This window comes from Phycodurus eques, chromosome 19, assembly GCF_024500275.1.
Source record: "Phycodurus eques isolate BA_2022a chromosome 19, UOR_Pequ_1.1, whole genome shotgun sequence".
NCBI lineage: Eukaryota > Metazoa > Chordata > Actinopteri > Syngnathiformes > Syngnathidae > Phycodurus > Phycodurus eques.
Window position 1 is genome coordinate 9,498,849 of NC_084543.1, and position 21,816 is coordinate 9,520,664.

General features: G+C 42.2%; 1 protein-coding gene across 1 annotated transcript in view; it reads left to right on the forward strand.

Moving 5' to 3' along the window:
• tanc2b (tetratricopeptide repeat, ankyrin repeat and coiled-coil containing 2b) overlaps positions 1–21,816 on the forward strand; it is a 114,760-nt gene that overhangs the window by 69,995 nt on the left and 22,949 nt on the right. The window contains 4 exon segments of the mRNA XM_061706596.1: positions 7,126–7,274; positions 9,874–10,057; positions 10,932–11,195; positions 18,177–18,308. Of these exon segments, the coding sequence (XP_061562580.1) occupies positions 7,126–7,274; positions 9,874–10,057; positions 10,932–11,195; positions 18,177–18,308 (729 nt within the window).

Here is a 21,816-nt window from a genome sequence, read left to right on the forward strand (position 1 = left end):
CTGTCATTTCAACTTTACTTTTTCCTTTGCACTTTACTTACGTTTGCTTTACATCACAATAACGTTATGTGTCAACTGAATACACTTGTTTCACCTCCATGTCTCCATGTATTTACCTGTTTGAAAATCCGACAGACAGACAATTTGAGGGTCGACTTCCACCCACACTTCTGTGTTGGTACCTTTCATACAGAACATCGGCAGAGAAAAAAAGCTGTGAAAAAGCATTTTTCATTGTTCTGTATAAACGACACAGACATAACGGGGTGGGACGCCGCCTGTGTGTAGGTGTAATCCGCAATGACAGGACTGGGGTGTGAAGTTTGACATCGGACACTCGAGTGTGGAGAAAAGAAAGTATATACAGGTATATATCTCTTTGGGATGAACTAGAACAAAGATTGGGGCCCGTTTCACACTGCCCGTCAAACCTGGCTATTTCCCCCTGCTTTTCTGTTCTGTGTGAAAGTGGCAGCCACAGAATGCTTGGTTAGGCAATGTCCTGGCTTCTGAGGTAACAGCAGAGCCGTAACTGCATGTTGTAAGAATATTCGTGATGATGTCATTTAATTATCTGATTCCGGAATGCAGGATCACAGCGTAAAAGCGTAAAGTCAGATGAATGCATGTTTTGTTTCAGCTCTCATGCGGAAGTTTGCCAGCTGATCTTAACATGAGTGTGAGTGACGCGAGCATTTGCAAAAGAAATCAATCTCGAGGGTGTGATGCCATTTATTTGACAAGTAACAATACGTGAACACCTCACAGGGCTCCAGTAACCTTATCAATAGCCGCAAGTGGCTGGTATTGTTTTCGCGCGTTTGTGTGTGTGTGTGTGTGCATGTGTGTTTGTGTGTTTGTGTGTCTGTGTGTGCGCGTGTAATCATATCTAAATGTGGCTTGACAAAACTCACTTCGTGTAGCAGGAAAGTCCACTGTGGGAGTTTATGTTTAAGGAGTAAAATACCTGTGATAAATACTGGTAATTCATTTGAACCCAAACAAAGATACCCTGGGATGAGTAGAAGTTAAAAAAAATAAATAAATAAAAATGTTTTTTAAACATCATAAATGGCATCCACTTGATTCCCTGACGTCATTGGCTGGAAGACAAAGCACTGAGTCACCGCAACTTTTGCGGTTTACCATTTGGGAACAAAAGGCCAAGGCTGTGGAATGTACTGAGTTGAAAACTCGGCTCTTTGATAGTTTCCATCAACATCCGGAAGTTTTCTGGATCCGAGGGGACGAACTGTAATCATGTCTGTGAATAGGTACAGCGGGATTTTCAATGTTGCTGCAAATAGGTTGATTTAAGGTAAAACAGTATGAACATTATCGTATTTGGTGAGTAACTTGTCATTGGACTTGTAGATGCTAAATATGGTAGTAATATTAATAACTGCATCGCGGTTTATGATTTCATCTTTAGTAGATTCCTTTCATGGCTTTCCTTCACGTGTGAATGAAACCTTTGAGAAGATAACATCAGAGGAATGTGACATTCCCAGTTATCTTCCAGACTGCTGCTTTCTTTGTGTGCAGAATATTGGGATGCATTCCGCCTACGGGAAAAGTGGGAACGTGTTTTTCTGCTGTTCCTCTCGCATCCAAATTGTTTGTTGTTTGGCGTTGGTGTCCAGGTGAAAGCCAAGCAGTTTTCCCGCTATTAATCCGCTTTTCCCGGAATGCTCGGACACGCATTCCTAGCTGTGCGGCGAAAGATAGTTGCCATGGCAACCATCAGTCTCCCCATTTGCAGCTCAGGAATCCAGCGGGTGGGGAGTGTGTGTGTGCGTGTAGTTCTGAGATGTTTTCATACACTCACGTTGGGTCATTAGAGAGCCTGGAGGCGTCACAGTGATGAGATGACATCCACTTGATTTGCTCTGAACTTTTCTCTATGATTTTCCTCACGAAGGGAACGCGTGTGTTTAAAATGCTATATGTACCGCTGACAATAGTGCCTCATAAAGGAAGCACATCCTGTATCTGCTCATTAGTGAGCTAATTAGCAAATTGGTTCAGCACAAGCACAGACAGTTTGATGTGACAAACAATGATTTAAACACTCCATTTTTGTCTATTACAAGACTACCTTTGTTCTGTTTTTACTTCTTCAAAAATGGGCACTGTTAACGAACTTCATGCAAAAAAACAAAATTGCACTACTTCAAATGAAGCCATTCGCTCTTTGAGTTCGCAAACAACAAATGTTTAAGCCTTGGCAGAGGTCCTGGACAACAGACATAAAAGGTTTGTTTCCTTCCCTTTTTTTAACAATTAAAATCGTTTCCCATTTGTCTCATGTAACTGCTGAGTACGGCTTATGTTACCATGACAACCGGGGGAGGAGCTAGGGCATTGCGACCAAGCAAGCGGCTACTCATAGTTGCCAATTTATCGAATACGCTGCTGTATTTCGAGAACTTTTCTGACCCTTCTAGCACATTTTTTTAAGTGATTAGCAACAAATGTAACGAGCGACCATACGAAAGGTGTGGGTGTCGAAACGTTTTATTGCAAAAAGTGTGGGTGTTGAAAACGCTTACAGGGAAAAAGTGTGGGTGTTGGAACAGCCACATCCCTCGTCGGTGCGACGAAATGTGTCAGTGTTGAAACCTTTCACTTGGAAAAGTGTGGCTGTGCGACGGCTCTGACCCCACTGTTACTTATAAGCCATTAAAAAGTACATTTTTCATATGTTCCCATTTAGCAAATTCTACTATTATCTCCCCCAAGGAGGTGACACTATCTTATGCGATGTATTTGTTTGTTTGCTAGTTAGCCAGATTAGACATAATATGGCATCAATCTAGATGCAAGTGTGAATTTGTGAAGAGTTTTTCCACTCCTTGGTGCTAATCCAAATTGCCAATGTTCGGCCTTGGTGGAGGTCTGGTTGATATGTTTCCCCGATCAGCTGGTAAATCTAATCTTTGTTTTTTCAAGAGGACGACAAACCCTATCGATTTCCGCATATTCTGTCAACTGTTTATCTTCACGCTGAAGAGAAATGTGAATTAAGATAATCTACTTACTATCTAGATTGACATGCGTGATCCTGTCACACAAGATGTCTGACTTCATTGCAGTGTGTAAAAACACACCGTTGATTGGTGATTGTGCCTTTTGAGGAAATGGCTTCCCTCAGGTCTCCGACTGTCTAAAAACGCCTTATAGTTTGGATTTATAGCTTTGACGTTGGTTTTCTAACACCAAAAGATTGAAGCCGCTTGTGTATGTGTGGATATAGCAAGGGTGGTAAACTAGTTTTAGTGGCGGCCCACATCGTAGTTGTGGTTGCCCTAAGGGGGGCCGTTTATGATGGTGAAACCAAATACCGCATACTTATTGTCGCGAGGGATTTAACACTATGACAAAAAACATGGTTCTGTGCGCGCTGTACTTTTGTTTGTTCACATTCAGTACAATAAAAGTATCTTTTGTGTAAATAGGTTGATTTAATGATATTTGAAAAGAAATATACAAACAGCTTTTCTTTTTAGGAAAGTGCAACATCAATAGTTTGTCTTCTTTTTAGGAAAATGAAGGATGCAGATTAGTGCAACACTGACATTTTGAAGTGTGAATAATCGTGCCATAAAAACACTAATTATGGCATTTTTATCGTTTTGGCTCCATCTGAAAATCCAGCGTTAATTAAAAAAATTACATCATGACATCTGCTAGCCAGAAGCTGAGCTGCACTGTATTTGTTTACGAACTAATCGTGTGGCTATAGTGTAAGACGGTTAAAGTTCCTGTCCCTTATCTAATATGTTCTATATGGGAACCCTCATAACCACCTCATCATGTTACATAATGGCTCCTGCATTTATTTGTTATCATGACTACGTTTGAACAAAAGTCAAGTAAAAATTGTGGCAAGCCTTTGCAGGCCATATAGAATGACAGAAAGAGCAGGCTCTGGCCAGCGGGCCTTGAGTTTGTCAAAAGTCTGGCCCTTTGCTGCACATCCTTTTATTGGCCTGTCACATATTCTAATAATAGAATTAAACACGGCCCCCGTCAACGTTAAACATTTTAATGAAAATTTCTCACGTTTTATAGTCGTTTAAATTATAAATAATTTTAATGTCACTATCAAACTAGTTTTTATTTTTAAATGTTTTGTTGCATGTTAAACGATATCACAATATATATATTTTTTTATTATTCCAAAATGTATCACTCAGTAATACTAATAACTTTTTCTTCGTCACCGATAACACAAAGCTGGGATTTTGACTTTCTTACCTTTAATTATGTGTAACTGCTTAGCTTATGTTGACCTAAAGTGTACTGAATTGGTTGGAGCAGTTTCATAAACACAAATTGAAGTGGCCCCCCTCGACCTTCCATTTATCTGAATGTGGCCCTCTGAAAAAACTTTGGACATCCCTGATCTAGATGGACATGCATGATCCTATCAGACAAGATGTCTGACTACATCCCAGTTCTTCTGAAAATGGTTTTCTCAAGCCTCTGATGGGCTAAAAAGGCGTTAACTTTTGGATTTATGGATTTGATGTTATATTCTAACTACTTCAGATTAAAACTGCTTGCGTACGTGTAGATATATATAGCCTTAGTTCATTATTCTGTCTTCTGTCTAACGGACGCTGCAGTTACCTGCCGGTCTGGTCCGACCTGCCCCACTGGAAAACGACGACAACAGAAGTGGCGACGCGAGCATCTCCGCCTTTTATCTGAACTCGGACCGTCCCGCTCGCTCATCCACTTAGAGCTGCTCGGTTCGGGAACACTCCAGGGAGCAAGCGTAACCTGGAGGTTCCTACTGCAGTTTATTGACCTCATATGATAGTATGCTAATGAGGAAGGCTGCTGAAAAACAGCTACAGTAAGAGCTTTTTGTTTTTGTTTTTTTGTTTTTAATCAGAACTGCCTATTGTGTTGCTATTGTCTTTTTCAGCGTGCAGGAAGATGTTAGCATTACGCAGTAGCTATTCTAATACACTGCCAGAGTGTAGCATCATAGGACAGTTAGCATAGCATGTTGGCATGCTAAATTAAGACAGTAAGAGCAAATTATAAAGTGGTTTTGTAATTTTGGGGCATTTAGCTCAAAGAGTCTTCAAGTAATAACTTGCGTGGTATGTCAGACAATTTAATGCATGAATTAAAAGGGATAAGCGGAATATAATACTGTGCAAATCTTTTGCTAGTGCTGGGCGATTAATCGACTGTATCGTTTATTTGTCAGGATGTTTTTTTAATCAAACATTTTTAATGGCTTTCGTAGTTCAAGCGCGTCCCACACTGATGTGCACTGCTTCCACAAACAACATGGCTGCAACGGAAAGGAGCTAGTTTACAGAAGCAGTCAGTTTTGCTAAATTATCATCTTTGTTTTTGACAAGCTTTAATAACTTTTTTCCCCCAAAATGTGACTAGCAAGTTAAATGCAAACATGAGCGGAATAATATTTATATTGTTTTACATACACGAAAGGAGCCCTGTGGAAGACAATCCTGCAGTCACTCATGCTCAACATTGCCAAAGACGTTGTTTATAAGTTCCAAAATAAATGATTTATTGACACAAACTTTTGACCTGAGGTATGTGCTTCCAAGCAGCAAATACTTGGCTGCGCTTGCCTTACTTCACATATACCACTTGACATGAAAAATGACCGTCAGAGAGCCTAAGGGGGTGCGACATTACGCTTTATGATGTTAAATAGTTGAACATGTAAAATGTTAACGTATTAGTCGTGCTAAATGCATGTTATGACAAAAAGAAAAAAAAAAATTCCCCAAGAAGAATCACCTAATTTTCCATTACTTGTATTTAATTTTATTACCGTAATCCTGTGAAAGTTGATTCTGGGGGGGTGGGGGGGAACTGAAAGATTGATATCAGGAGAAATAAAGCAAATACCACCGGGGGGGTGAAATCACATTTTGATTGATTTAATCTATCCATACATCCATTTTCTACTGAGTATTTTGGGTTACGGGTTGTCGCCCAGTCATTTTTTTTTTTTTTTGCTTTGTTGTGAGCCAAAATTTTAGTTAGAGCGAGCTTCTGATACACTGCCACTCAGGTGATGTGAATTTTCTTTTAACATAATTAAGGTACACGAATGCCCTCTTATGTGGGCAAGAAGAGCGTCAGTCCTCGATGCACTGTCAACCAGCTATTTAAACAGTCAAACACACACATATAAAATGATAACACTCGCATGGAGCTTGTCGGACACAACTCACGCCCAGACACTCACATGCAGACTAACTGACTCTAGCTCCTGACGTTACTCACTAGGCCTCGCCCCTTAAAGGCGAACACAAATACTATGTACAAACAGTAATTACACAGAAAAACAGTTTATTTCATTACATTCTCATCATTATTTTAGATTTTTTTAAATACAATACAGCGCTATTTTTCTTCAAAATCAAGTAACAAAAAACTTGGCTGGAACAGATTAATGGCATTTCAATGAATTTCAATGGGGAAAGTAGAATTATATGAATATGAAAAGAAAATCCGCCCTGCACTGAATCTACCATAGGTGAAGCGCAATGTAGCGCGGTACCACTGTACAAGTAAACTGAGTTACGAGCTTGGGCACGGAACAAATTAAACTCCCAAGTTAAGGTAGCACTGTATACAAGGGGCGCTTGTGTTGATGTTGCTATTTTGAGGATGCAGATGTCAGTGTTTCGGTCAAAGATCCACACGTTTTGTTGTTGTTTTTAGTTTTTTAATTTAAGGTGGAGCTTTTCTTTTCCCTCCTTACTGCAGAAAGCTTGTACAAACAGGACAGAGGGGCGTCACCTCACCCGCTTTGTCTGGCGTCGTCAAACAGGTGAGCGGCGTATCTTGTTACTTCGGGCGTGTTGTCCCGGAAGAGGAGGGTCTGTCAGCGAGTAGGCAAGAGTGAAGTTCGCTGCTCTGAAAAGGCTCGTGAATGAAGGCACTTTGGACTTTGTTTAAGACATCGAGGCAGCGAGCGCGGGATGCAGCCGCGGTGCGTCCAGGTGGACATGTTGCCTCTTATTTTTTGTGGGGGGGGGGGCCTGCGGACTGCTGCTGTTTTGTTTTTTTCCATCTAACACTCATTCTCCCTCTCTTCTCTCCTTCCCGCCGCCTTTGCAGGGGAGTCGAGCCAGGAACTGGGCCCCCCTCCCACGGTGGATGAGGCCGCCAACACATTGATGACGCGCCTGGGCTTCCTTCTCGGAGACAAAGCGAGCGAGGGGCCAGCCGGTCCCCACTACAGCATGGAGGAGCCCGAGGCCAGACAGGTGAGAGGAAATAGCTCTTATTTTGAAAGGTCAACAGGCAGGATGCAAAACTCCATTCAAATCCCCCTTTGAATTGAGGTCATTGTTTGATGTTTTGTCGGGCTAACCACATGTAATGTTGTTTACATGACTGAACTAACTCGCCATAATTAGTATGATCATAGTCACTGTAACTTGGGATTCTTCAATGAAGATTTTAAACGATAACTATATTTCGCACAATAACTATCTGACATGATTTTTTTGATTGATGAATAACATTACATTAAACATTTAGGCATCAATCATCTTTATGTAAGTAGTGAGGAGAAGCGGCTCAGAAAATGGATGTGGAAATGATGGCATTTTTTTCTCAAAACTTGATAGTTGCGCATGAAGTGTTTGTTATCTATGTGCCCAAGGAATGGACTAATATTTTGAGGCTTATTTAATGAACCCCACTTGTATCGAGTCGCATTTTGCACAGATACGTGTGTAACTCATAACTTTGTGTGATGGACCAACTGCTGCTTGAGGTGAGCGTTGCGGTAACGGCGGGGGTGTAGAAAGCGAGAGAGGTTGATTCAAGCGCCTCTTTTTTAAGAGACGTGACTCACGCCGTCCGCCCGCTGCACGCAGTGTTCGCTCATCTTGTTTCTCCAGCCTGCCCCAAAGTACAATGCAAGCATGTCAAGTACACTGCTTTGCTATGCAAAAACAATATGCGCATGAACTTTTGTGCTATTAGCTGATTGCTAGTATTATAGTATCATTATGCTGTCATGCTAAATTAAACAGCTAGCAGGCTAACTATTCTTCTCATCTTTTACTTGGGTTGATGTTGTGATTTTCGGCATATTAGCATATGGATGTTTTCATTTACCTCAAAGGTATGACAAGACAGCTAGCATAGCACAGCATGATATCTTAATGCTAAATTAAGACAAAAAGGTTGGTGATGGTGTAATTTTGATGGCATGTTAGCATTTAGGCCAAAACTCCACAGTTACCACAGAACAGTTAGCATTGCACGTCAACATGCAATGCTGTCATCAAGGCTTGTCTTTTTTGTTTTTGGGTTTTCTTTGCTTGTGTTCATGTTGTTTGATTTGGGGCATGTAGGCATAGGAATGTAACATTTTGCTCAAAGCTTTGCCACTACCTATAGCATAGCTAGTGTGCCACGTCAATATTTTATCATACAAAATTGAGCAGTGTACATTTCAAATATTTTGCTTGTGCTAGTCTTGTGTTGAGTGGGCGTGTTGTTAGCATTTTGCTCAAAACTCTGCAGCTGCCATTGTGTATCATCACATTCACGGAACTGTTAGCATAGCACATCAATATGCTATCATGCTAAAAGAAGAACAAAGTAATTTTGGAAGCTGTCACATTATTCAACCATATTGGCATTGTGGTGCTTGTTTTCTTATCACCTTTAGCATTTCACTCACAATCTCTCATTGGACCTAGTACATACTTCAGTCGCAATAAAATCAATAATATACTTGTAGTGAAGCCCCAACTATTCACGGTTGGTTGTCTTTCTCTTTTCTGTGGGAACCTTTCATTAGCTATTTGCTTGAAACTCACCTATTTGTGGAATTTGCCTTTTTGGGGCTTACTGTAATGCCCTAAATGCCAGAGGATGGCACCAAACCCCTGCCTACTAGTAGTAATTGTTTTCAGGAAATATATGGTGGTGATGCGTCTTAACTGTTTATGATCGTTGTATGTCAGGGAGGAAGTAAGTCTAACCAGGCTTGTTAGGGGAAGTTACGAAGAGTCTTCACTTCGTGTATGTTTTTGCTTTGCTGAGTGGCATTTTTATTTTTTTTTAAAGGTAATGTTTTAAGATGAGTTTGAAATGATATTAAAAGTGTATTAGGGTCAGAGTTTGTGGTATTTCTTCTAGTTTTCAATATTAATATAGGCTTTTTGGGGGACCAGGGATCAGTGATTCATAGGATTGCACGGTCCAGGGCTTTACTCTTTCCAATTTTTAGCTGTTGGGCTACAGTGTAAACAAATATAGAAGTTGCTTGGATGGTGAGAAATCGAACAATTCTGAGCATTTTTACTTCATAGTAGCTTGTGCGGATATATGTTGTGTACATCTATCACATCGAGTGTGTTACACAGTCAGGTGGATGTAGCCTTGAGCACCACTTCACCTTTCCTCTCCTCTCAATGGAGACCTCCACACACTTCACATACACGTACATGAATGTTTTATGCTCGGGAGCGTCTGTGAGGGCTCGCAGCAGCAGCAGCAGCAACAGCAGCTGCTTTTTCTTAATATTTTTGGTCCCCTATGGTGCGCAGTCTGCTAACCCAAGCTGACACACAGGGGACTCACTGCAGGGAGACAAACAATGAGTCTCTTCCTATGTTGTGTCAAAAAGGTTCCAGGACTGCTGTCGCAAAAGATATATTTCAAATTCAAACTACGTTTTCCCCTTCAGAGTAATTTCACTGGAGCCTTCATGCACTCCTGGAAGTGTTCTTCCGTTTTTTTTCCGCAGCTCAGTCTTTACAACCATCTTGAAGTTGTCCACGTCTTCAAAACTTGTCCCCTTGATGAGCGGAATATTAATGTGTGTGTTTTTGTCTTATCGAGGGCCAAAACCAGCGCATCAGCCCATGCTCCACGCTGACCAGCAGCACTGCGTCGCCCCCCGCGGGCAGCCCCTGCTCTACTCTGCCCGCCACCATGCCGGGCCAGGCGGGCAGCAGGGAGTGCGCCTACGGCTCCGTCACCAGTCCCACCTCCACACTGGAGAGCCGGGACAGCGGAATCATTGGTGAGAGCGCCTCCAAATGTCTAAGAAGCAGGGATAGAGGTTACAAATTGGTGGTTTCATGCCTGGGTTAAGGTTTCAAATGTGGGTTTTGAATGTGGGCTTCAAGATAGGGTTAGGTTTAAGAAATTAGGTTTAAGGTTTCAAGTCTGGGTAAAGGTTTTAGATTAAAGTTTCAAATTAGGGATTGAAGCAAGGTTAGGAAGGTTTTAAATTTAGGGCTTTCGCGACTGGGTTAGGGTTTCAAATTTAGGTTATAAATTTAGAGTTTAAAGCCAGGGGTAGGGTTTTAAATGTGTGTTTTAAGATAGGGTTAGGGGTTTCGAGATACTTTTAGGGATACTTTAAAATGTTTGGGTTTAAAGTTAGGGTTCCAAGCCAAGGCTAGAATTTCAAATTAGGGTTTCAAGACAGGGTTCAGGTTTGAAGTTAGATTTAGGGTTTTAAGCAAGGATAAAGGTTTCAGGCAAATTACCGGTAGGAGCCAAAATTAAGGTATGGTTTCAGTTTAAGGTTATGTTTCCAAATTTAAGTTGAGAATAAGGATTTCAAGACAGGGTAATTTATTTTTTTAATGTTTTGTTTAATCCTGTATTTAACCAGGAATAGTCCCAATGAGATTCAGAATCTCATTTTCAAGGTAGGGTTTAAAGGCAGGGTTTTTTTTTTTTTTGCACTGGGGTAGGGTTTCAAGTTAGTGTTTCATGCCAAGGTTAGGGTTTTAAGCCAGGATTAGGGTTTCAAGATCAGCTTTCAAGCCAAGGTTATGCTCTCAATTTGGGATTTCAAATGGATGAGCTGCGGTGAATATGAATAAAGTTAAATTGAGTTAAAGTTACCAAGCATGCTTCCTGACTAGCATGATTTGTCTCCACAGCCACTCTGACCAGCTACTCTGAGAACATGGACCGCGGCGGCAGCAAGCATGGCGGCGGCGGCATGGAGGGTTCGCGTGGCAACCTGAAGCTGTGGCAGTCACAGAAATCAGGCATGGACTCCTTCTTGTACCGCGTGGACGAGAACATGACGGCGTCCACGTACAGCCTCAACAAGATCCCCGAGCGCAGCCTGGAAAGCATGTCCTCACACTCGGCCCACTCCATACCCCTGTACCTCATGCCCCGCCCCAACTCAGTGGCTGGTGAGTCCCCCAATCCGACCCCCCCCCTCCTCCCTTCCAGAAATATGCTTACTCACCATTTGAGAATACTCGCAGTTGTGACATATTTCAACACCCAACCTCTTTGGTCCTTTCTTTTCCTGCTTACTTTTTTCCTTTGTGATGCACTTTTTTTTTTTTTTTTTTTGGGGGGGAATTCAAATGAGGGTTTCAAGACATGGTTAGGGTTTAAAGTCTGTGATATTTTTTCAAACAAAAACTAAAAATAAAAAATTCATGGGTTTCATAGAATAATTGGGGCTCATGTTCTTGGGGTTTGGAGCCAAGGTTGAGATTTTACATTACAGCATCAAGGCAGGTTCCAAAGAAGAATTGAGGTTTCAAATTCTAAAAATTACAGGTTACAGCCCAGAATATGATTGAAAATTATGGTTTCAAGGAAAGGTTAGGGTTTCAAGCCTGGGCAAGTCAGGCCATTAAAGAAAAAATGGGGTTTTACATTTTTAGGCTTTGCAGCCAGAACAAAGATGAAAGTAGTACATAGATGAAAATGTGCATGTGTAAACATGCACATACAGTGTTCACAATCATTAAACCCACATAATCGCAACCACCATGTACATGAATACATATGTTATAGCATAAGGTTAGGGTTTAGGATTTCATATTACGGTTTTAAGCAAGGGTTAGAGTTTCAACCTTGGGTTCAGGTTTTAAATTAGGGCTTCAAGCCTGGGTTAGAGTTTCAAGTTAGGGTTTAGAGGCCAAGGTTTGGGTTTACAATTAGGATTTTAAACCAAGGTTTAGGTATAAAATGAGGGTTTTAAGCATGGTTTAGGGTTTCTAACTTGGGTTGGGATTTTAATTTAGTTTTTTTAAGACATTTGGTTTGTAAATTAGGGTCTCAAACCTGAGCTAGCATTTGAAACCAGGGTTGGTGTTCCAAATAAGGGTGCCAAACATGTTTTAAGTATTTCAAATTATGTTTTCAAGCCTGGGTTAGGGTTTTGGTTAGAAGAATTGGGGTTTGAGTTTCTTTGGGTTTGATGCCAAATTAGGGTTTGGGTTACAATCTTGGGCTAGGGCTTTTAATGAGGGGTTCAAGCCTGGGTTAGCGATTCAACCTTGGGTAGGGGTTTCAAATTAGGGTTTGAAGCTAGGTTTAGGGTATCAATCTTGGATTAGAGTTTAAAATTAGGGTTAGAAGTCAAGGGTACAGTTTTAAATAATGGTTTTACTTGTACTTGCAAGTATACAGTATGTCAGCATTTAGCACATGATGACACCGGTCTCCTTCGTAGAGCAGTTTAAAAGTTGCATGATGGGAAAACCGGGAAGGCCTGAAACAGCAGAATTCCTTAATCCCTTCTTCTCGCTTCCTACCGCAACGAGCCATCACGGCGCCGGCTTTCGATTGGCCGCTCTCGCTCAGGCGGCGGCGCATCAAAAGCCTTGGGCGTTAACGGCTTCTATCCCCCCCGAGGGAGGGAGCCGCGCTTTTATGTGCGAGGGGGGAGGAAGGCAGGAAGTGAGGCGGCAGGCTCCTCGGTTACCTCATGCAGACACGAAGAGTAATGCCGTTCGATATCCTCCGATAAATGCTTCGCCTCCATTATTCATCACGTCAAGTCCTCAGGACAGTCAGGGCAATTGCACATCCGCCATTACTGACATTAGTATTCATGCATGATTATATTAGATAATCACTTTTTCAAACATGCTGTGCCTATCACTTCCTTCCTTCCTTCCTTTCTTTCTTTCTTTGTTCCATCCATCCATCCCGGTATTCCTTTCCTTTCCTTCCTCCTTTCTTCCTTCCCTTCCTTCCCTCAGTCCATCCATCAAGTTCTACTCTCTTTTCCTTCCTTCCCTTCCCTCCTTCCTTTCCATCTACCTTCTTACCTACCTACATAAAAACCTACCTACAGTGCCACCAGAAAGTATTCACACCCCTTCACTTTTCCACATTTTGCTTTGTTACAGACTTATTCTAAAGATGATTTGAGTATAGTTTTCTACATAGAAATATCCCATAATGACAAAGTAAAAATATATTGTCAGACATTTGTGAACATTTATAAAAAAATTAAACATTCAAACATAATAGGTACATAAGTATTCACACCCTTTTCTATGACACTCAAATTGAAACTGACTTCCACTGATCATCCTTGAGATGCTTCTACAACTTGAATGGCGTCCACCTGTGGTAAATTCAGTTGATTGAACATAATTTGGAATAGCACACACCTGTCTAGATAAGGTCTCATAGTTGACAGTGTAGGAGGCACGGTGCGCGACTGGTTAGAGCGTCTGCCTCACAGTTCTGAGGACCCGGGTTCAATCCCCGGCCCCAGCGTGTGTGGAGTTTGCATGTTCTCCCCGTGCCTGCGCGGGTTTTCTCCGGGTACTCCGGTTTCCTCCCATATCCCAAAAACAAGCATGCTAGGTTAATTGACAACTCTAAATTGCCCATAGGTGTGAATGTGAGTGAGAATGGTTGTTTGTTTGTATGTGCCCTGCGATTGGCTGGCAACCAGTTTAGGGTGTCTTCGAGTGGGCCAGCCAGAGCCCTGACTTGAATCCAATCGAACGTCTCTGGAAAGACCTAAAAATTGCTGCCCACCGACGCTGCCCATCCGACCTCACTGACCTTGAGAAGGATCTGCAGAGAAGAATGGGAGAAAATGCCCCAAAACAGGCGTTCCAAGCTTGAGGCAGTGATTGCTGCCAAAGGTGCTTCAACAAAATATTAAGCCAAGGGTGTGAATACTTATGTACCTATTATGTTTAAATATTTACATTTTAAATACATTTGCACAGTTGTCTGAACATACATAATAATAAAATAATGACATTTTTACTTTGTCATTATGGGATATTTTATGTAGATTTATTAAAATAAAACTATACTTCAATCAGCTTTATAATAAGTCTGTAACATAGTAAAATGGGGAAAAGTGAAGGGGTGTGAATACTTTCTGGTGGTACTGTACCCTTTCTCACTTTTCCCATTCCTACCAAAAGCTTTCCTTATCTTTCCTTCCAAACCATAGGTTTAAACAGTACTTCCCCTACTTTCCTTCCGAACATCCATCCTTTTCACAGCAACAATTTTCCCCCCTTCAACTCAAAGCTTCTGTCTCCTTTCCCAATATGCTTCCTTCCTTTCGTCCTTCCCAGTTTTGTTCTTCCTTCCTTCCTTCCTTCCTTCCTTCCAATTAAGCCTTTTGTTTCCTTTCAACCTACCAGTTTAAACTGTTTTACCCTCCTCTCTCCTTCCTAACATCATCCTTTCCAATCTACCTACCTGCTTCCCCTAGTTATTTTCCCCTTTCTTAGCCAATGCTTTATTTATTTTCCTTTGTAACATCATTCTTTCCATCCACCTCACTGGTTGGGCGTTTTTTTCTTTTTTCCTTCCTTATATTCTTCCTTCATTTCACCGGTTTCAACAGTTTTCCCCCTTTCTTCCGAAAGCTTGCTTACTTCTTACCTTCGTAGTTGCCTTCTTTCCTCCATCTTTTCCTCCTCTTTCCTTCCCAACATCCTTCCTTTTTCCTCTTTTTCCTGCCGCCAATGTGCCTGAGTGCAGACTTAGCCCGTTGGCACAACAGCGGCGGTCATGATGCGTGCAGACTGCTGCATTGCAGATAGACAAGATGAGCACACAGATTGGAGTCCACACATTGAAAATTGAGAAAATAGAGCCTTTTCAGCTCAGTGGCCCTGAGTCATTCCTCCTCTGCTTAGCAGCAGATTAATGTCTTCTCTTGCTCCTCTCAGAGACTAAGTTATAGGCCACACGCTCCAACCCCTTTAGGGCCAAGCCTTTCAGTGTTCTTTGCTGCCATTTTACTTCCACTTTGGGAAGCCTGTGCAGCTCACATTTTGGCCCTCAGCTGTATACTTCATTAGGCAGTAGAAGCGTGATGGCACTTAGCACCACAGGACAGTCAATAATCTTTTTATTTTATTTATTTGTTCTTTTTTAAATTTTATTAAACAAACATGCTAATGTCACATATTCTACTTCAGGCCACACATATAAAGGAACAGTACCTCTGCTGGTCACACCTGTGTATTGCACTCCATTTTAGACACAATTGATCAACAATTAATTCCAAACTATCGATCATTATGATTAACCAACACTTCTTAAATGACTTGTAGGCTGGCAAACCTTTTCTGGAAAATCATCTTCTGTTGGAGCTAATAATAATCGTTGTTGTCGTCATCATCATAATATTGTAGATCAATATACATAGAGCCTTTTAAGGCACCCCTGGACCTTAACCAATAATTAATGGGGTTAGTTAAAATATTGAGTAAGTACAGTATGTTAAGTGTGCCATGTTAATGTCCACAGCTGAGGTTCCTTGTGGTGTTGATGCCAGAGAAAGCGCGGTGGTAATCATCAAGATGATGCAGATAAATGTCTGGATCACTGTCGGCAGTGGTGGAGGTTAACAGCTGATGAACTCAGTTGAACTCAAAATGACCTTTAATTATCAGTTTGCTGAGTTGTTGTTGTTGTGTGAGTACAATAATTTAAAAATGTCGTATGGAGATGTTAGATTAGATCTAATTTGAATCTGAAGTAGATAGGCAGGCTTTAAAGGCACGTCTCTCATTTGGATAGTTTTTTAAGCAAATGTCGACTTGTACAACCCTAATCTGTCTATTCAGGGAAAAGAACTTGGTGGTGGTCTCTTCTCCATTTTTTATTTTTTATTTTTTTGGTTGCTTGCCTTCATCCCAGCTGGCATTCATTGTCGGGAATCGTCTTTGCCCTCGTTTGTCTCCAGCCGAGGTCTGGCTATGAAGGTCTCTCACGTCGGCGGCGATCTAATCACATTGCATATCGGCCGCGAAACAATCAGCAGCCATCGGCGCGCTTCATGAATAAGACATTCATCTGTGCTGCTAATTAATCCTGAGAGAGATCTGCAGAGTGACAGACACTGAGGGGAGGGAATTCTTCGGGGCGGGCGGGTGCATCCGTTGAAGCTTCCTCTGGCGAAGGAACGGCTCTGGAGTCCATCTTGTTAATTGCGCTTTACCCATGCGCGCTCACTGGCCACTTAACATTATTACATCCTGTATGGAAAGCCGTTTTGAGCATTTATTCCATATTTTTGATATCCATTTTAAGCTCAATGTACTAGCACGGTCTTTGTGCTCACAAGTAAGACAATTCAGCGGTCTAGTATGACGACTAGTCGAACAAATGTCTTACTAGTATACATTTTTTACAATGCAATTAAACCTTACTAGTAAGCTACTGTGCTGTAATAGTAACATTAATAGGGCCCAACTGGTAGGCATGTGTCATGCACTAGTAACCTTCCTATCAAAGATATCAAATAAAAGCCATTTGACCATTTATTCGAGTTCTAGTTTACTAGCTAGGTCATTAAGTTAATACAGTAGTTCTACTAGTGCGCCCTAGTTGTTGTAGTGCACTGGATTTTCTTATTAGTGAGGACAAACAGTATACAAGTACATGGACCTTAACTTGGATATATAGCACATCGAGTAAATGTTAACAGCTTTTTGGGAAGTCTTTGTAACATTTATTTGTTATCCTTGATAAGGAAGCCACTAGTGTGTGACACATGCCTACCATTTGGGGCTGTTACGATTACAGCACAGTAGCCAAGAAGTGTTATTCGTGCAGCACAGTAGTTTACTAGTCAGGTTTAACTACGCACTCGTCGGCCAAAAATTGCATTAGTAGTGGAAAAACATTACGAGCGAGACACTGTCGTTCTGCTAGTGCATTGAATTATCTTCCTATTCAGGACAAAGAGCATACTAGTTCATGGACATTATGATGGGTGATATACATTTTACAGTTTTTACTAATACAGCTTTCCATACCTAAGCACCAGGCAGACATCCCCCAAAACTCATCAGGATTTGCAGACATGTGTATTCTGGTGAAAGTGTATGTTTTTAGGGGTCCCTAACATGACCACCTAAAACTCGCCCCCCCCTGGAAAGTTAGAAAAAAATTGCTCCTGACACCAGTTCCACCGATCAACTCGAAGGTGGATGGACTTGTCTATCACAACAGGACGCATGAAAAAGTCTCAAGGACCCATGCCCCAAATTGAACTGCAAGTCAACCTTTTTGGTTTCAAGCACCCATTTTTGGCAAATTCCAACTTGAGGGAATTTGGCCAAATGAGCCACAATTAGAAGCAGAGTCGTAGACAGACGAGCGACTCTAAATTGCCAAGCTCTGTTGCCTAGGACGTGTTATGTGGGTGGAGAATGGTGTCAGAGTTTGCTGATCATTTGGAGGGCTTGCAATTAAAGGGCGTGCGAGGGCGCAGTCATAACTGCTTGCTTTAATTTCAGTCAGCCCCCAAACCTGTTTCACCGAGCGACACGAAATTGGGTGGACTTATCCATCATATCAGGAAGCACAAAAAAGTCTCAACGACCTGCACCTGAAATCAAACAGGAAGTCAGCCATTTTAGTTTGAAGCAACTTCATTCAGGGCTTGTACTGCATTGCTGCATGCAGCTTTAATGTTTATTATTGCGGTCCGAGTTTTTGGTGGCCCAAAACTTTTATGGGAACTGCTTTTTACCTTATGAGCAGCTCGTGTAGCGAACAAAAAATATTACAAACAGCTCTCAGCATGCTGAAGCAGCATGTGACACTTTTCGGCACTCGGTCGAGCGCAGACCTCCTCCGAGGCCAAGGGCAAGTTTTCTCTTCCAGATTCATTAATTATTCACTTAGAAATTCAGGAAAATGACCAAACATAATTCACATTTTATTGTTATGACCTCTGGAAATGATTATTCATACATTTACCGGTTCGGCACTAAAACTGAGCATTTAAACTTTGTGTAAAGGCAGATTTGTTGTACTTTTAAGTGCAAAAAAAGGAAGGATTGTGCACTCAATGTTGTGGTGAGTGTACTGTACATATTTACAGATTTAATAATAATAATAATGGTGTTTTTTGATTTTGATTTTTGCAGCCACAAGCTCGGCCCACCTGGAGGACCTGGCCTACCTGGACGAGCAGAGGCACACGCCCTTGCGCACCTCGCTGCGTACGCCCAGACAGAGCACCACCTGTGGGCCGGGCCGCTCGGGCCAGGACCTGAGAGGTGGGCAGGCACGCACGCACGTGCACACGTACACACTAACTGTGGCCAAAAGCCGACCAATCGCGGTAGGGTCAGATGGTGCCGTGTGGGGAGGAGGGACTTAAGGATCGGAGAGGCTGCCTTTTTGAAGCTTGAGGTTGAGGCCTCCATGACGACAATGGCAGACCGCATTCGTCATGTCCCCAGCATCCTTCTTTTTTCTTCCTTCTATCCTTCCTCTTCCTTCCTTGTATCCTCTTCTTTGTTCCTTGCCACCTCCTCTTCTTTCTGTCCTTCGCTTCCTTCCCGTGCCATCTTCCGTGTCCTTCCTTGCCTCTTTCATGTCAATCCTTGCATCCTCCTCTTCCTTGTTTGCATCCTTTTTTCCTCTTCCTTCCCTGCAACTTAGTCTTCCTTCCTTCTTTCCTCCTCTTCCTTCCTTGTTTCGTCCTCCTTTCTTGCCTCCACTTCATTCCTTGCATCCTCCTACCTTATTTGCTTCCTCTTCTTCCTTCTTTACATCCTGCTCTTCAGTCTTTGCATCCTTTCATTTCCTTACTTGCATCTTCCTTTCCTCCCTTGCTTCCTCCTCTTCCTATCTTGCCTCCTCCTCTTCTTTCCTTGCCTCCTTTTCCTTCTTTGCCACCTCCTCTTCCTTCTTTGCCTCCTCCTATTTGTTCCTTGCTTCTTCCTCTTCCTTGCCTCCTCCTCTTTCTTCGTTGTGTCCTCCTTTTTCTACATTGTGTCCTCCTTTTTCTACCTTGTGTCCTTCTCTTCCTTCCCTGCGTCCTTCTCTTCCTTCCATACATCCGCCTCCTCCTTTCTCGTATCCTCCCCTTTGTTCCATGGGTCCTCCCCTTGTTTCCTCGCGTCCTCCTCTTCCTCCCACTGGAGACCGCTCAGGCTCCATGAGTCATCGTCACCTGGTGAATAATTCAACCGTCTGGCCACCGAGCTTTCCGTGGTATCGGGCGATGGAGGATGCGGAGGAGGTGTGCAGTGTTACTCAATGTCACCCTAGGGTGGCAAAAGGTGCGTTTGGGAAGTGTTTGGATGATGAAGCATCCATCTTTCCCGAAACAACTCCCCAGCCCCTCATTGACAACATGGCCACCGTCTTTTTATGGAGTAGTGAGGCCGTGAAGCAGCGGATTATGCAAAACTGGAGAACAGACTTGAAATTGTAAACTACGTTTGAAACCCTAGCCCAGGCTTGAAAACATAATTTGAAAGACTAATCTTGGTTTGAAAGCCTAATTTGAAACGAACGCTGGTTTGAAACAGAACCCCTAAAACTGTCGTGAAACCCCTAATTTGAAGTGATAACCCCAGTTTGAAACCCTAACACAGGCTGTAACCCTAATTTGAAACCCTAATATGGGCTACAACCTGAATTTGAAGCGCTAAGAAAGTTTTGAAACACTAACCCTGGATAGAAACCATCATTTAAATAACATATCTGTGTCTTGACACTCTAATTTGAAGCCATAACCCTGTTTTGAAAGTCTAATACAGGCTGTAATGCTAAATTGAAACCCTAGCAAGGGCATTCAACCTGAATGTCAAATCCTAACCCAGATTTGAAATCCTAATTTGAAAGCCTAACCCTGGTTTGGAAACTCCAACACGGGCTGTAATCCTAATTTAAAGACTAACCCAGGATTGAAACCCTAATTTCTAATTTGAAACCAAAACCCATGCTTGAAACTCAAATTTGAAACCCTAACTCGAGTTTGAAGCCCAAAATCCTGCTGTGACGCAGTGGCTTCGAGGCTCCCTGTGTTAATTGGATTAGCCGCACTTAATTCACATAGAATTTAATTTTTGTTGCATCACATGCTATCTTTCACCCAAACGGAGGGACGTTACATCAGCACGAGTGTGGTACTTTCTTCCTTTTCATGAGGATTCCTGGAAACTTTACGAGCAGCTCTTTGGAGACCGAGAGAGCGAGCTGTTGTATGTGGCCAAGAAAAACGATCAAGAGGAAATATGTGTTTATTATTGCACCTACCTGGGGCTCTTTAGCAGCGAGCCATTTGCAGAGGACACACCAATGTACTTTAGACAACCCTGCCAAACACTCTGCATAAATGCTCCATCGTGTACAGAGACACACCTCTTCATTGGTTCTTTACGAGACCTCAACGTCACAAAGTGAGGTTAGTAAAGGCGTGCTTGAAAGGAGTTTGGTGTGGAGGAACACGTCCGTCAAACGTCCTTGGGATGAACACGAAGGGCGATCATGAGCCTCTTTCACACTGGCCTGTCAAGGTGTTCTTTGTGAAAAGTCGGAGCAAAAAGACGGACACCCAAGGCTCACTTCCGCTGCCCTGTTGTGTCGAACGCAACTGTCTATACACAGTTGGAAATTTTTGCCAATTTACCAGCCTCAGAGGTAATATCAGTGGCTGGACACCATCTGTGTAAAAACAAATACCAAAAAGATGAAACAGGACTGGAAAGAAAGTGTCAAAACACAACCGCTGGGAATTTTCTGCCTTTTTTAGTCAACCCTAACCCGTTGAGTCAAAAGCTATCCAGTATATGCGCAACCTACTACCTCATTGGGCAAAACAGGTTGAAGCACTTCCTCTTGGCTTGGATGAATTCCGAATGGGACCACGAAAAGCGCCCGTAGGAACTTAAAACGTCTTCAATGTATTTAACTTTTGTCTGAAGACACCAGCCATAAAGAAAACCAGATTTTAGCACGTTCGGGTCGAAACTATCATGCCGTCAACTCGTAACGATCCTCGTTAGCGTAGCATTCACAGGAAGTCTGCGAACCCGTTTTCCGGTTTGGTCACGTGACATTCTCCCTATAGCGGATTGTCAAAACACAGCCGCTAATTTGCCAACTTTAAAGGGTGTATCAGAGGCGGGGAGGACTCTGTGTGAAAGGTAATAGCATAGAGACGGAAGTGGGTTGTGAGCTTTAACACCCAAGACTCACTTCCAACGTCCTGTTTAGTCGAAAGCTGTTGTCAAAATGCAGCAGTAACATATTTGTTGCTTTTAATTCTTGATGGATTCAGATGGTTGTGTGATCTTCCACCTAGCTAACATTTCTCATAGTTGCTTTTCGGTTTTTAGAAAGGGGATAATAGTCACTCAGGATATCGATCAGCCAAAAAATCAATTTCAATGCCGTGACTGCAATGCTTCACGCTGGAACAAACTTCATATGCCATCTAATCAAAGCAGTTTTTGCAGTGATTTGTAATGCTGAGCTATAATCTCTTCCAGGAGGCTTCTAATATGCCGCAGAAAAATGTACACTGGAAAAAAACGTTTTGTTTTGCTAGCGTAGTTTGTTTGTCTACGGTAGTGTTTTCTGGGAATGAAGCACACACTCAACTGTGATGTGGGAAGTAATGATTGGTCTACTCAATCATGTGACTGACACTCACGTTAAGGTCCGTTTGCCAGCTTCAGAGGTTGTGTCAAATGCAGGAGCGGTTCCTGTGTGAAAAGGAATAACAGAAAGAGGAAACAGGAATGTGAAATTTAACACTGGACAATCACT